Here is a 15,686-nt window from a genome sequence, read left to right as displayed (position 1 = left end):
ATGGACGTGTGAAATTCAGGTTTCTTCCATCTGTCTATCAGGCTGTAATTCTAGGTAATTGTGGTTGAGCCAACAAAAAGCTGTACTCCACAGGTTTGCACTGGGATTAGCTGAGGAAAGTCTGCACTTGCAGCTAATGGCATCGTTAATAATGCACCATTGTCACTCACTGCACTTTCATGTACTTTGATGGCGTTGATTCAGCCTCTCTCTCTGCTGTCTCACACCTAATGGATCCCCAGACAGAGCAGCTTCCAAGAAGCTTTTCTGGCCTTACACAGCAATACGACAGAGAGAAAAGAGATATCTACAGGAACAATAAAAGACAAGCCCAGATCAAGGAGTGGGAAAAGTAATTTACTTATATATTTATATCCCTATTTGATCCAATATTTGATTCTTTTAGCTATCAACACACAATTATCTTTAATTTATATTTATTCTCACTACATACACAGAGGTAACATGAAGAGTGTGTTAGAATATTTACATGATAATCAAGGCAAAATGCCTGAATACCATACAAACAGTAGTGTAACCCTAGAGCCAGATCAAACAAAGAGAGCAGCAGGGTAATGCAGAAGGGAACAATTAAAAGGAAGGGGGAAGGGGGCGGGGTCTTGAGAAGGAGACAGGGATGAAGGGATGCGGAGACAGATGAGGAGCAGTGGGGGGTGGTAATTGGACGGGTGGTGTTTTACAGGACGATAAAGGTGAAGCATAAGAACAAAGAAAATTGTCAGTGTGGCAGCCTGCACGAGAAAAAGAGGCCTAAAACACAAATTCATGAGAACATGTCAGACACGACATTTTATGCTTGCCCTGATTTATTCTATAGTTCTGTTACTGTCAAAAAATCCAATGCTCTATGCCCAAAGCCCACTGGTTCCAACTGAAGATGTAAATCTTTAAATATTGGTCACAAGTTTCATGTTTAAAAAAGGCTCAGTAATTAGTAACAGCTGTCCAGTGTAAAATTTAGCAAAGGTTACTCAACCAGGAGCAAATGCATTTGTTTGGCACTACCTTCAGCTGCGGATTCATGCACATTTGGTGCTATCACAGGTATGTAGAATATCAGCCACCATTTCTTTTAAGGGAATAGCAGTATCTATCTATCTATCTATCTATCTATCTATCTATCTATCTATCTATCTATCTATCTATCTATCTATCTATCTATCTATCTATCTATCAAGAAATCTGTGTGTGTGTGTGTGTGGCTCAAATATCTCTGCAGATCAGGATCAGACTGACCTGAGAGTTTCAACATGGCTGCTGTGGTTTAAGGGTGTGCAACGTCGGCTTTGTTTGGACTATAAAGATACCGTTAATAAATTATTATTTCTCTCTCTCTCTCTCTCTCTCTCTCTCTGGTGTATGCTGGCCTATATTACAGGACTAAATAATATGTCCTCAATGTCCCTGACGTCCCACCTTCAAACACAACCTCATTTGGCCATCCATGAAAAAGCTACTTAACCTCCCACTTTTCTATAGCAATACATACTTCCTACGGGCACTGCACTAGTATCATATAAATATCAGTCTACCACATATCCTAAAAATAAGTAATAACATTCACTGGTTCCAGTGTAAAAGTTTGTTGCTGCCAATACTGAAATAAAATCATTTAATCAAATGGAATTTGTGTGTGCATGAAGAATTGCAACTTTGAAATCTAATTTTCAATAATTTTCTAACATCATCCACAACATTTTAATTTTTTTCCCCCTCCAATTTTGAAATTGCATTTATTAACACTCTCTTTTAAACTGTAATTAAATGTAAATAAATGCATTTTCAAAAGTGGAGAAAAAAAAATTATTTAAATGTTGTGGATGATAATTTAAAACAACCAATTTTTGGTTTGTCCCTTCTGGGCTACACAACAATTCCTATATTCAGGTGATTATATACACTAAAGAAAACATACCTTCTGACAAATGATCCTCCTAATTGATTAACCTTTAATTATAATATTAGCAGCCATAGGCTTCCATATTACAAATGTGAGGATTTGCTGCTTTTGTTTTTTGATTCTTTCTATCATTGTAAACTAGATATATTTAGGTTTTGGACTGCTGGTTAGACAAGCAATCTGATCTTTGATTTCACTTTCTTATCTGAATATTCTACTGAAATTTCTCCTGTCTCACATAATTTCAAAATAGATTTAATCAAACAACAAAACAAATACTACAAATATATATTACATCAGACATTCTAAATAAGTTACTGCAGTGCAATTCATTTACATTCAACGCTTAGTCCAGACAGGAACACTGAGGGCTATTTAGAGTGCAAACTCTGATTTAACTGTTTGACAAACTGAGGAACCAAAGAGTTATTACAGTCTGTTCATTTGAGAAAGTGAGAATCTTCTGTTTAACTGCAGAAGCTGATATTCTTCAAATAAAATAAGAGAGGGGTGTAATGTGACATTACTAGCCGGAAACAACATCCTGTTAATAAAGTCTGAAAATTTTACTAAAAGGTTTGACCCAGAATTAATTAATTAAGCTGAACACAGAGACAACTACAACTGCTGAAGATGCTGAAGAACAATTAATTGACTAATTGAAAAATAATCAACAGTTTAATCAATAGTGACAATAATATTTATAATTCTTTTTTTCCCCATTTTCTTTCCATATCCTTGTGGACTGTTTCATCAGCCCAGTTTCCCCACAGGTTCATTACATTTTCATCTTCTTGTCCGACAGGACATCCCAAAATATCCACTTCCTGAGAAATGTGACACCGAGAAAAAGGCTGCTGGTGTGACAACAAAGCCAATGTGACTTATCGCCAGTTAAACAAATTAAAATCCATTTCTAACAATTATAGTACATATTAGATATCATATATATTGAAACTAGGAAAATGGAAAGACAAACTGAGAATACAGAGATACAGCGTCTGTGGAGTGAAACTAAAAATAGAAAGAAAAAGGTGGCAGACAGACACAGACGGAGTCCTGGCTGCTGTCCCTGGTATTTGTCAGACAGAAGGTCTGACAAAAGGAGCAGGTTTCTACTGTACGCCTCAAAGCAGACATACAGCCCAGAAACATCCATATTCCCTGCAGTTTGATTATTTTGACACTATGTGATGAATATGTGACGGCGGGGGGGAGAGGCTGGGATACTCTGACTATCAAACATAAAGGTCTAATGAATGATCCATGAGCATGGATGTTTGCCTCTGTATATGTGTGTGCATGTGTGTGTGCATGTGTGTGTGCGTGTGTGTGTGTGTGTGTGTAGGAGTGTGTTCATTCATGTTTAGTGTGCATGTGTGTTAATGCTCTATTATGAGTTTTTGTATTTGTGCCAAATCTGTGTCTGTATGCTCACACACAAAAGCACAATTATGTGTGTATTACTGTACGCACGTGTGTGTGTGTGTGTGTGTGTGTGTTACGGCACGCTGCCTGTTAAATGTTTCTCCTTGACTGGAGAGACCCTGAAGTCTGCCTCTACATCTGTTCCACTAAAACAAAGACACACACACACACACACACACACACACACACACACACACACACACACACACACACACACACACACACACACACACACACACACACACACACACACACACACACACACACACACACAAATAAACCACGAGCTTGTGCCCAGAAATATGTTTACACATTCACACATTCATCACCTTCATCTCTGCACACACAAATGCAGACACACAAAGAATTGCTATAATTCTCCCTTCCCCCACTACTGTCTAAATTAATGCTAAATTCACTATGGCAAAGTCCGCACACACACGCAGTGAATAGAAGAATTGGGTTTATAATCGGGGGGGGACTTATGGGCACTGCTCTAACCAGATTGGTCAGAACAGATCAGCTTAAAAAAAGAGTAAGAAAATGAAAAGAGATGTAACAGAATATGGAAATGGACAAGAGAAACTGTGTATGTATGTATGTATATAGACACCAAATGTATTTAATAAAAGCAGAAAAATTCAATGATTAAAGCTTCTATTTACTCTATGTCTATGACAGGGTTCTGTTGTAACCTTCATGGGTCAATAATGATCTCAGTGTCAGTGACCTGAGGTCATTACTGAACCACAACGGTACAACTGGGCTCTAAATATTTAGGGAACATGTTTTTCTTGTCTGGGGGACTGCTGGTATTGTCGTCTCATAGGAGGGCCACGTCAATGTCCAAGAACTACAAGAAAGCACAAAAAAACCCAGAAAATATTTCAATGACTAACATACTAAAAATGCAAACAGCAGTTTCTATACATCAAATAAAGCCCTGAAATCTGCTCTCTTCTTATCAATCCTCTGCACACATTTCAAGGCACCTTTGACCTTTGTCACTATTTTGCACCGAAATAAATACACAGAATTGTGTTTTTATTTGAATTGCATGTGAAGGGGTACTTTCAATTTATATGAAACAACTATAAAAGAAAAAAATGCCCCCGGAAGTTTTAAGAATAGCAGCTAAAGCTGCTTGTTCGATTTATTATTGTGCAGGGACCTGTTCTTGTTTAAACCTGCATATATATTGATGCTAAGCTTCCAGGTTCTTGGAACAATGACTGCTGAGTTCCTATATTCTTATTGTTGCTGAGAGGGATCTTTGTGTCTTTCTTCCCTTTCAGTTGTCAGTCTGGTTGAACCAGCTTCGTTCTCCATGTATAAAACTTGACTTCTTTTGCAAACACTTCATACAACATAACATCTATTTGTAAAAGGACCATTAAAAAAAAACAAATATATATATATACACTGATCCTTATGAGCACCTGGGCACCCTGGTGGTCAGAATGTTCTGACACCTTTCTATCAGAACCAGCATTAACTGTTTCAGCAGCTCGTCAGCCTTCACTCCCTACGTGCACCAATGAGTCTTGGCCGCCCATGACCCTGTCTCCGGTTCAGTTGGTCAAATCCTCACTTCACCTGTCAGTGCTCACAATGTTATGTCTGATCGGTGTACATGTTGCATTTGGTTTATTTTCTTACGGTTTGGACATGCCGGTTTCTTCTGCCTCTATCAGAACCTCTCCCTGTTCTTTTTTCTTCTCTTCATCTTCCTCCCACTCCTTTGCATATTCCTCTCTCTCCCTTGTCCGTCTCCCCCTCTCCCTTTAGATCTTCATCTTCTTCATCTTCTTCACCGCACTCATCCTCCTACCTTGGAGCTTATTTACCCTGTTGCTTTCCCGCTCAAACATAATGTCAGGAATAATTAGTCTGTCTCTCCTAATGATTTATTTTTGTGTGTGTGTGTGTGTGTGTGTGTGTGTGTGTGTGCGCAGCCAACTGCAGCATTAAATAAAACTGAGAGCTTCATAAATAACCCTGTGAGACAGGTGGTAATGGGGGCCACTTATATCGACCATTCTTACACACATACTTGCTGGTGCATGGCAGTGTCACCCAACCAGCGGGGGACATTTAAGGATACTAGAGATCATCATCATCACACACACACACATTACCACTCATTACCAGATAAAACAACTGCTCAGTAATTACTGTACCTTTTGAAAGTAACACAACCATCAGTTTGCATTAAATATGTCTACAACTGCTTTTAAAGCAGCAGAAAGGTCCAGATACCTCAAAGTATTTAACACAGCAGGTCTTCCTGACTGTCTTCACTCTGCCAGAGAGGTGCATGTTGGGTAAACAACCCCACCTGGTGACCATAGGTGTCATAACAAGATATTTACTTTACTAATTATTCAATCTTCAGGTATATTATTATATATTCTACTTTAGTTGACTTTATTTCCATTTTTATTGTGTTTTTAAATGTTGTTCGGGTGCATTTCTTTGTACTTTGATTCTGGGATTGAATAACAGTCAGATAAGATACAAGTGTGGTTTAAAGCTCAGCTGTGATTTTCTAACAGGCTAAAAGGGAGGCTCACTTATTTATACCCAAAGGCCTAAGCTACCCTGGAATGACTCCATCAATGTAATCACTCCTGATGTGAGAAAATGTGTTCACACTTATCACCTGTGTTGTTTGTTGTAATGAGGTTGCCCCCACAGTTAGCTGGAGGCCGCCTCTGCAGCTTGGAATGAGAGAGAACCTGCTGCTCTGTTTGACAGTAAAGTGACTATTTTTGGATTTTGTACTGTGTGGAGGTGGGTGTGGTTTGCACTCAGGAGAGAGAGAGAGGTATGGGGAAGGCTTGGGGGAGCAGCGCCAGGTGAGTTGACGATCACAGCTGCTACTCATTGAGTAATCACTCCCTTATATTGCAGTAGTATTGTGGACCTGTGTGGTGGAGAGACAACTGAGCACTAGAGTGGTATTGTGTGGTACAATAACCCAGTGTGTGAGATTGTGTGCTGTAAGAACCCAGTAGCATAGAGACCTGCTACATGCTGATTGTTGGATAAAGCAGTGAAACTGAAGACAGCACCCAGGGATCTGGGAAGGGTAGTTTCTGTGTTGTCTGACATCTTCATGGAAATAATCCACAGAAAATAACCATTAGTTGCAGCTCTAATCCTGAGACATATTATATATTTACTTGCTTTGAGAAGATCTTTTCAACTGCCATCTTCAATCATGGCCAAATCAACATCCAGGTCTGGGTAGTGGTGGCAGCAGTCTCCAGCCCTTTTACAGTAATGGCGGAAAACACAAACCAATCATCAGATTTGTGTACCGATCATCAGATTTGTGAATTATCCATTAATCCATCCATTATTATCCAGATTTGTGAATTATCCATTAAACTATAGTATACCAGCTGTATTCATGCATCTGACTACACTCCTCTGCTTCATTCTGGAGTCTAAAAAAATGACAATATGGTGGCAACTACTTAGAAAAACACACTCTGCAGTGGGAAACCTCTGGTCGCAATCAGCGTTTGTCTGGTATTTTTGCAGTCTTGAGGTTTAAAGCAGTAAAGACATAGAAAGAAACAAACGTTACTTGTGTCACTGACGGTAAGAATGAAGCATTGTCGCTGTCAGAGCAGCAAAATGTTTCCTGCCTGACTAGTACCATATGGCACACACAGATACACAGAGAGAGCTATTAAGGAAAATTGTTAATGGTCAGATGTATCTTGTCACAGAGGCTGTGTGTGTGTGGTGTGTGCCTTGACTCAGCAGTTACATATAAGACAAGGGGGACCCCAGCATCACATCACAAGCAGGTGCTGATGAGCTCACACAAACACACACACTTTAATACATTTCATCTATCACCAGCCTAAAAGATGGAATCACAAATATCACACACACACACACACACACACACACACACACACAGACAAACACCATCCACGCAAAATGTTAACTTCTGCTCTCTCTCACCCCCTATTACTACACCAAAGTGTGTGTGTGTGTGTCCAATGTCTTAATCACTCCCATTCTCTGTTCGGATCAATACCATGGTTTCAACAGTATACACAAAACACAATCAATCTCTCTCGTTTCTCAAACACACATGCGCACACACACACGCACACACAGTGTTCACAAGGTCACAAACTCCTAACATATGAAGGGATGCCATCAGTTACAAACTGCAATTGTATTTGCCTCACAAGGAGACAACTGGTGGTTCAATGCACTGGTGAGTACCTCCCACATTATAAATAGAGGGCTGGACTTGACTTGCCTTCCTTTGTCTCCAAACATTTCACCTGGATGATGTGTAGATGATGCAGATGTTTGCCATGTGTGTTTTGATCTACCTTCAATGTGAGTAGCAATTTCTTTAGATTAATTTACATCATATTATGGTAAAAAAGAAACAGTAAGGTTAAACTTAATATATATAATAATATTATGTTGATTTATATGACAGTCTAATCTTTATTTGAAAGATTTATGATACTTAAATGTGTAAATGTTTAACATGAATTAAAGACTGGATTAATGACTTGTTTTTGAAATACTGTCATTTGTTCTTTCTTTGTTTAGAACCATGGCAATCATCATCCTAGAAAGGAAACACTGAATTGGTTAATAAATGGATGACTGATGGCAATCCTTGTTTCTTGGTGGTCTGGTTCTAGTTAGAACCTTATATCCACAACAGTATGTATTGGTGGAGTAAGAAAATGATTGGGGAACATAAAAGATAATTCTGGTGCTTTGGACAATGACATGATAAATGGCCAAGTTGTAATAATGAGGAATTTTCCTTCAACAGTTTGAAAACCTGAATTAAAGAGCCAACAAGACATAAGGGTGGCTGTTTCTGGGGAAAAATTTCCTCTTAGCGTGGCAAAAGCACTTAACCTGAAGTTGTAGTAGTCAAACTCTTACTGAAGTCAGTCGGGAGAAGAGAGAAAACATCTTTTCTTTTCCATGGAGAAAAGCCTTCAGTGCTGTTCTGTCAATGAAGAAATACTCTGCAGGCCTGATATAATGGATGCTAGCAGCAGCTACACTAACCTCTTTAGTAGCCACCATTGTTGTTTTTGAGCATGTTGTAGCTGCCATTAGAACTCTGATTTGTCCAAACCACTGTAGATTGGACACAAGCACATAGCCTAAAGCCTGGCAAGATGGATTCTATGATCTGATTTTGTGATCTTGAAGTCCAGCTGCCTCGCAAGATTAGAAAGCCCTGGGACGTCTAAAAAGAGGACGGTCCTGCCCACCTTGTTCCTCTCAAACAGCTCGCTCTGGATGGCCTTGAGGTCGGTGTCGAGTGCGGAGGCGGCCTGTCGGCGTTTCTTGGCCAGTTGCTCCTCCAGGTCTTCAGCCTGAGCCCTCAGCTTCTTATTGTCCCTCTCCAGGGCAAGTTTCTCTGTCTCTAGGCGCTCCCTGCGCCCCCACTCTGCAGCATTCTCCACCTGCAGCCTCTCCATCTGTCAGGAAGACAGAGAGCAGAAAGGAAGAGCGGCTGTAGTTATACAGGGAAAGTCCTGCTGGAAATGCTCAGAAATGCACTGAAAAGTAACTTCAAACTAAATCTTGTGTCAGTAAAGCCTGATGCAATTCTGATCCCAGCCAAAGGTATAGGTGGGTCCGCTACTACATCTACAACTACTCATGGATGACTTTAGTCAGAATCAACAGTAGTTATTGTGGAAAACACCAATGTCTGTATATATTTACAGGAGTGGTGCTACAACAGTTCCCTTGCATTGTTACAGCAGGACTCTGGTTACTTTCTTGCTAACTGCCTACAGATGATGCCAGTGCAACACACTACCTGTGTGCGTTTCACAATAAATACATTTTAATTGTGACAGCAGCTGCAAGGTTAGCTAACAAACTAAATTAAGATAAACACTTACCAAGGGCTCTTCCTTGGTAAGTGTTTATTATTATTTAGTCATTGTCAGAAAAAATTTCTTAAGATATCAACAGTGGAGAGATGACAGGATATGAGGAAAGGAGAGAGATGCAGAATGACATGCAACAAAGGTCTCCAGCCGGACTGGGGTCAGTGCTGTTAACCCCTAAACCAGTGATACCCAATTTAAGGCCTGTGAGCCAGATTAGAGGGTGCCGGGCGTCCCGCCAACCATTTTCTAATTCACAATGAAAACAAATTGATGCTGGGTGTTTTGTTTGTTGATACCAATTAGTAAATGTTCAATAATGTCTCTTGGCTGAGAAAAAAAGTCAATCCATTACTTTGAAACATAGCAACAAATGGACTCAAAAAGACTGTCTGTGCCTTCCTATCCTTCCATCACCCCACCCCTCCTGCCCTTTCTTCCTCCATGCTTCTGTTCCTCCTCCTACACCCCTGTTTCTGCTCTGCAGCCTCCTCACCTCAGCTCGTAGTTCAGCTAGTTTCTTGTCCATACTGGTTCGGGCTCCAAGTTCGTCCTCCAGGTCTTCAGATATGCGGCCAAGTTCATCCTGGTGCATTTCCTTCAGCAGGTTCACCTAGAAAGTGTTAGGACAAGGGGGAAAAACGCAAAACGTCAAATGTTAATGCTATTGAGGAAACACTGCAGGACCACTGAAATATCGCAGTATTAAACCATTACAAATTCTCCTTCCTTTTACTTCTGCTGTTTTTGAAGGACCAGTTTGTAGGATTCAGGTTTGTACATTCTGGGCTACTGTAGAAACATGGCGGTTCAACATGGCGGACTCTGTAGAAGAGGACCCGCTAGATAATATCCTCTTTTGATAAATAAATGTTGACCTGCCTGTTGAAAACATTGGACCTTTAATTGTGCAACTCTACAATGAGAGCTAAAAACGGGTGATAATATTCTTTAAAGTACTTATCAAATGCACACTGTACATATGAGGTATATTTCATGACCTATCATGACTGACCGATATTACTACTGTGAAAGCGGTCAAACTTTATGTGAATAATCTGCCCACAGATAAGGAGTATTTATAACATTTCAACAGCTTATTAGTTGAGATTCAACAATAGTTTTCTGATATTGCACCACTGTGGTTAAGGTTTGGTTAGGTTTAGGCACAAAAAACATCTTGGTTAGGATATGTTCATGAATTGTCACATACACTCTATATCAGTGGTTCCCAACCTTTTGACCCCTCCTGATATTTTTTAGGAACATTTTATTACAGTTCTCTGTCGGTATTATGTATGTTTTAATTTTTAACAATCATACAGACTTTTTTTTGGGGGGGCAAATTCAGTGTTGTCTTCTCTTTGTTCTATTTGCTTTCAGTGATTTTCACGTTTCTAATGCTGGACTAGGCTGTTTCCCAGAGGGTGAAGGCTCTGTGCCTTTATCTTGTGCAATTTTTTTATTTCATATTTTAAACAATAATCTACAAACATCATTTAATTTTCTTCACAGAAATGAATGAAATCCTGAGATGTAAGTTTTCTCACAACCCTAAACCAGTGTTTATCTAAATAATCTGTTAAATAGTTAGGTAACAGTTGAAATATTACAAAAACTACTAGTTACTAGTACTATCTATATATTCATTCTGATATCCTTGTTGGCCTTGTGACAATACGATACATATCACAATACAGGATTACCATTAAATATATTGCGATACTGTAAGCTAGGCGATATATTGCATTTAAACTGAACTGTTATCCTGTAACATCCAACATCATAGCCATCAGTTTACATTTACGACACTGTATTTTTGTATTTTTGAGAATCGAAAGAGCGATACGATATTTTTCAATATTTTCTTACACCCCTATTTCTAACTGTGTCGGTGTGCTGTTTGCTGCTGAGCAGGTAGTTGTACAGTGGGATTTTCTAGCCTTTTCTCTGCAGGCAGCTGCCTGTTGCAGAGGTTGATGAGAACACTGAGACTGAATAAATGGTCCGATGACTGAACCTTTGCTTATCTTTCACATTTTTAACACTTTGTCATCTTTTGAATACGTCATAGATAGATCAATTTTTGCAGAGAGACTCTCATATTTTTGTTCATGGGACTGTTTACCTTGGCTATATGCACTTTAATCTACTTCCTTAGAAGCCAAAATTCAAGTGTGCAAACCTTTTCAAATTATTATGAAACACCAGCATATATACATTCTAACATTAGTGCTTTGTACTGATGTTGCAAAGTGGTGCTAACATTATACTTCCATGTTCACCTCAGAAATATACTTTGGGAAAATGAAACAAAAATACAACATTTCATCATTCAATATCTCAACAGCTATCCTTCAAACTTTATAGCTGCTTGACATTTATTGTTATCTACAATTTTGTAAGAAAAGACAACCCTTTACTTCTCAAAAAGGTGGCCATTTTTGGAACCAAACATCTCCTGTGATCTTGAAGCATTTGTGCAGATAAGGATGACCCAATCTCCTTTACCATCCCTTTTCATCCCCCCTTGTTCTTATCATCATTGCATCGCTGCCTGTGTCTCATCTGCCTCCTCTCCACCTTCAGCAATTCACCCTATCCCGCTTCCATCTCCATCTCTTCTACATGCTTATCTTCAAAACACCCATCTTCAACATCAACACATCTCTCATTATCCCCTCCTTTCTTTGTATCTGCTGCTTTTATCAAGCTGATTTTGTGTTTCAGTGAGACTTTCCATGAGACCTGTGTGTGCTGGGTGCTTTTCTTCCTCCTCTCTGCAGGCCTGGACTGCCCCCGAGTGGAGAAAAACTGCCAAAACATTATCCATGTTTCTGTCCCTGCACTCTCTGGGTGGAACTGACACCTAGTGAGCTTTGAGGTATTTTGAGGACACATGAAGATCTTATCTTCAGAAATCCATCTATGCAAGGTAGAAATCAAAGAAGGGGAAGAGTATATAAAAGAACTACAGATGTACTATACTATCCCACTGTATAAAATGCACTATAATAATTTATACATGCTACTGTGTTCTGTTGTATTTTGTTATCTCATATTTATGTGTGTTAACATGTCTGAATTAGGGTTGGCAAGAATCTGGCAATACAATAGGTATCACAATACAGGGGTTGTTCAATACATTGCAATATTAGGGTGTAAGAAAATATCAGAAAAATATGGTATTGCCATTTTTTGTTTTGTGATATTGTATTGATTCTCAAAAACCTGTATTGATTTTTGTGACTGAACCCCTAACTGCCAGATAGCAGTGTTATGAATGTAAACTGAGAGCTATATGTTGAATGTTTGCTCAGATTTTGTGCATATTGTGGACAGTTTTCCTAAAATTAGATTAAATTTAATCCCAATATATGGCCTTTCTTATAATCTCACAATATATGGAATCATAACTCCTGTATTGTGATATGTATCGTATCGCTAGACTCTTGCCAATGCACAGCTTTATGCGATATATTGCAATACTGTAAGCAAGGCCATATATTGCAATTTTATTACGTCAAATTGTCACGGTATAAAGAACACACCACTATATGCATAATAAAAAGTTAACTGTTATATGTCTTATGTTATGTTTTACATTAATCACAGTCCATGCAACATCCAACATCATAGCCTCAGCTTTGTTTACTATTATCTAGCGGTTAGGGGTTTAAACACAACACAAAAATCAATATTGTTGTTTATGTTTAATAATGTATTCGAGAATCAATACAATATCACAAGTATCAATGTTTTCTTACACCCCTAGTCACAGCGGCGCACTAGTAAGATCTTTAATTTGGACCTTTTGCATGGACATCTCTGGACTAAAGAGATGAAACTTTATTCTGATTTGAAAATACATACACAAAATACAATACACCTACCAAACTCATACAGGCAGATTTCTGCTTTGCCCACAGACAGAACAAACACCAATTTGTGTTTTTAAATGTATCAAAGTAACAGCACCTTCACAGCTAACATGTCTGCTTTAGGCTTAAAAAAAGACTACTGAGTATACAGTATATAGTGTACAGTGTTTTTGAGTTCTTGTCCCCCGTGTTGAATGTCATTAAAGAGATGAAATCACTGAGAGCTGCTTCCCATCTGCTTGCCACCATATGTTATTTTATTTTATTGTCCACAACCATTTGGGGACCCCCGGAAATTATATTAATTATAGTTGAATATTGATCATCTCTGATCAATATTCACAGGAAATAATCTGCTCAAAATTCATCCAAATCTTTGGATACACAAAGTTCCTGTAGTTATTGTGTTCACTGTTAGGATTCATTGTACTGTTCTCTGCTGTAATTGTTATACACTGAATATTCATATTTCAATTTAGTCTTTACATCACCCATTTGTCCTCTTTTTTTATGTCAAAGCAGCTCTTGTTGAAGATTCACAAAGCCAGTCTCTAAATGATTTGCTCAGTAGAGACTGAGGTCTTTGTTCCAGCTTTTGTTGCTAAAACTGGGTGGAAACAATTATAGTTAAAAAAACACTGCATTACAGAACCAGTCCAAACTCTTAAGGGCGGTGACATGCAGAAGTTGTGTGATGGTAAACACTGTCATACTAAATAAAGTTGCTCGGGACATCCATTTTCAGTGTTTTAAAAAGCTCCGTGAAACAATGTGATTTTCTATATCTCCAGTTTGTTTCACTACTGAGGAAATTGGTGAAGACCATTGTTTCAGGTAAAGCGTGTCCTTGAAGTAAGGGGTGAATATGTGTTAGTGGCTGTTCTTGTTGCCCTTCAAGCAACTACTTTGCATTAAGACCTCTGATCACATGGTATCACAAGACTACTCGGTTCCTGTCGTTGAGGATATATATTCCTGATAGAGTTGTTCCAATAGTTTATTGGGAAAAAAAGGAAGTACAACAATGACAGCAGGCTTAGTAGTATATACACATGTTAAAAAAATAACATTTATTTTTTAACACACATGTATCAGATCAGTACTCTCTATTGGTTGATAAGCAAAGTTCAGGTATCAGAATCATGAAGGAAAAAAGGGTATCGGACATCTCTAATTCCTGAGCAGCACAAATGACTTCCAGCTTAATTTCCAGAGCACAATACAACGTTACCGACAGCTGGCATAATGGGATGGATTACGCTTTATACAGCAAATAGCAGTCATTTATGCCTCGATCAGCACCGACACAGATCCAGCAGATGGGTTCTCCATGCCCCTGGGGGTGACAAGCATATCCTGCCAACAAACTGTGCCTATCCCAAAAAAAACCCAGCATGGGCACGAAACATCACCCAACCCATTGCCTAGTTGCACATGGCCAAAAAAGACCACAGTTGGAAATACAAGTATTCTTAGCTGGAAATGGATTGGCTAAGACCTCAAATCAGCCTGAAATCTGATGGTGTCTCAAAAACACTTTATATAAAGTAAATAGAATTCCAAGCTGCTTTAAACACCAGCTAACTGGAGTTATTCTAATCCTGAACTGATTTTGCTTAGTCCCGATTTACAAGATCAGGCTGACTAGTCTCAGCAACTGAGATACAATATGTATAATTCATATACTCCTTTGGAAAGGCCTCTACCTTGACACTGGATTTGATTATCTGATAAGTCTAAAGTTTAAATTGGCTGTGAAGTTTGAAAAAGTTGAAAGTTGTCTAAAAAGTTCTCAGACTGCCACCAGCCCAACACTGGATTCAGCGACCCATAGAGAACCATGGATAGCTGGAACACGTCTTTCTGTTCTGTATGATTCTTGGAAACCAGTCCAATAAAAAGGCCCTGACATGCAGGCCTCTGTGTCTAATGAGTTGCCTCTCTGCTGTCAGCTACAGCTACATGTTTTAGGCTCGGTTCAGAGTTGTTTAAGAAACACCTTCCAAATCCCTGATACCAATAAAATCTGACCAAACCTTAATCAAAACCAAAGTCCAGCTGCTGATGGATTAAAACCATCTCTCTCGAACATGAAAGGTTCCATCGCCTCAAGCTGCACAAATCGCAAACAAATGTGACAAGTAAATTGGATCTGGTCGGAGCAGTGGAGACAGTTCCGCCATTTCTGGTAAGTCCAGCTTTCTCTGGAAGGATATCTTTCTTTCTGCTGTTATAAGACTATTTACTATGTCACTCTGTAGTTTGGATCCATACTTTGTGTGTTTAAATGAGTTGCAGTAACCACCCTGATACAAAACATACTGGGCTCTGTTCGTTTTTCTGATAAGACCGTTGTATTTTTACATATAGATCTTGTGTAGCACAACTTAAAGTAAAGCTTTTGACACTTGGTGCACTTTGACACCAAGAGTTAATCAGGGGATTATTGATTCCTGAAGTTGACATTTATATAGTAAAATTGTTAGTCATATTATGCCATAAATTTCAAATAATTTCATTTTTCGAAATACTGACTATGTCTCACAT

The 15,686-nt window shown here is 38.8% G+C and overlaps 1 protein-coding gene across 2 annotated transcripts in view; it reads right to left on the bottom strand.

Annotated features, from left to right (window-relative positions):
• The window catches only part of ccdc102a (coiled-coil domain containing 102A), an 87,746-nt gene that overhangs the window by 12,981 nt on the left and 59,079 nt on the right, over positions 1-15,686 (bottom strand). For both annotated transcript variants that reach the window (XM_051380014.1, XM_051380013.1), the window contains 2 exons: positions 9,755-9,871; positions 8,629-8,838 (listed from right to left, as the gene is read on the bottom strand). In XM_051380014.1, coding sequence (XP_051235974.1) covers positions 8,629-8,838; positions 9,755-9,871 — 327 coding nt within the window. The remainder of the gene's footprint in view (positions 1-8,628; positions 8,839-9,754; positions 9,872-15,686) is intronic.

The sequence above is a fragment of the Dicentrarchus labrax genome, unplaced genomic scaffold (genome assembly GCF_905237075.1).
Source record: "Dicentrarchus labrax unplaced genomic scaffold, dlabrax2021, whole genome shotgun sequence".
NCBI classification, from domain to species: Eukaryota; Metazoa; Chordata; class Actinopteri; family Moronidae; genus Dicentrarchus; species Dicentrarchus labrax.
This window is presented reverse-complemented; position numbering and strand designations above follow the sequence as displayed.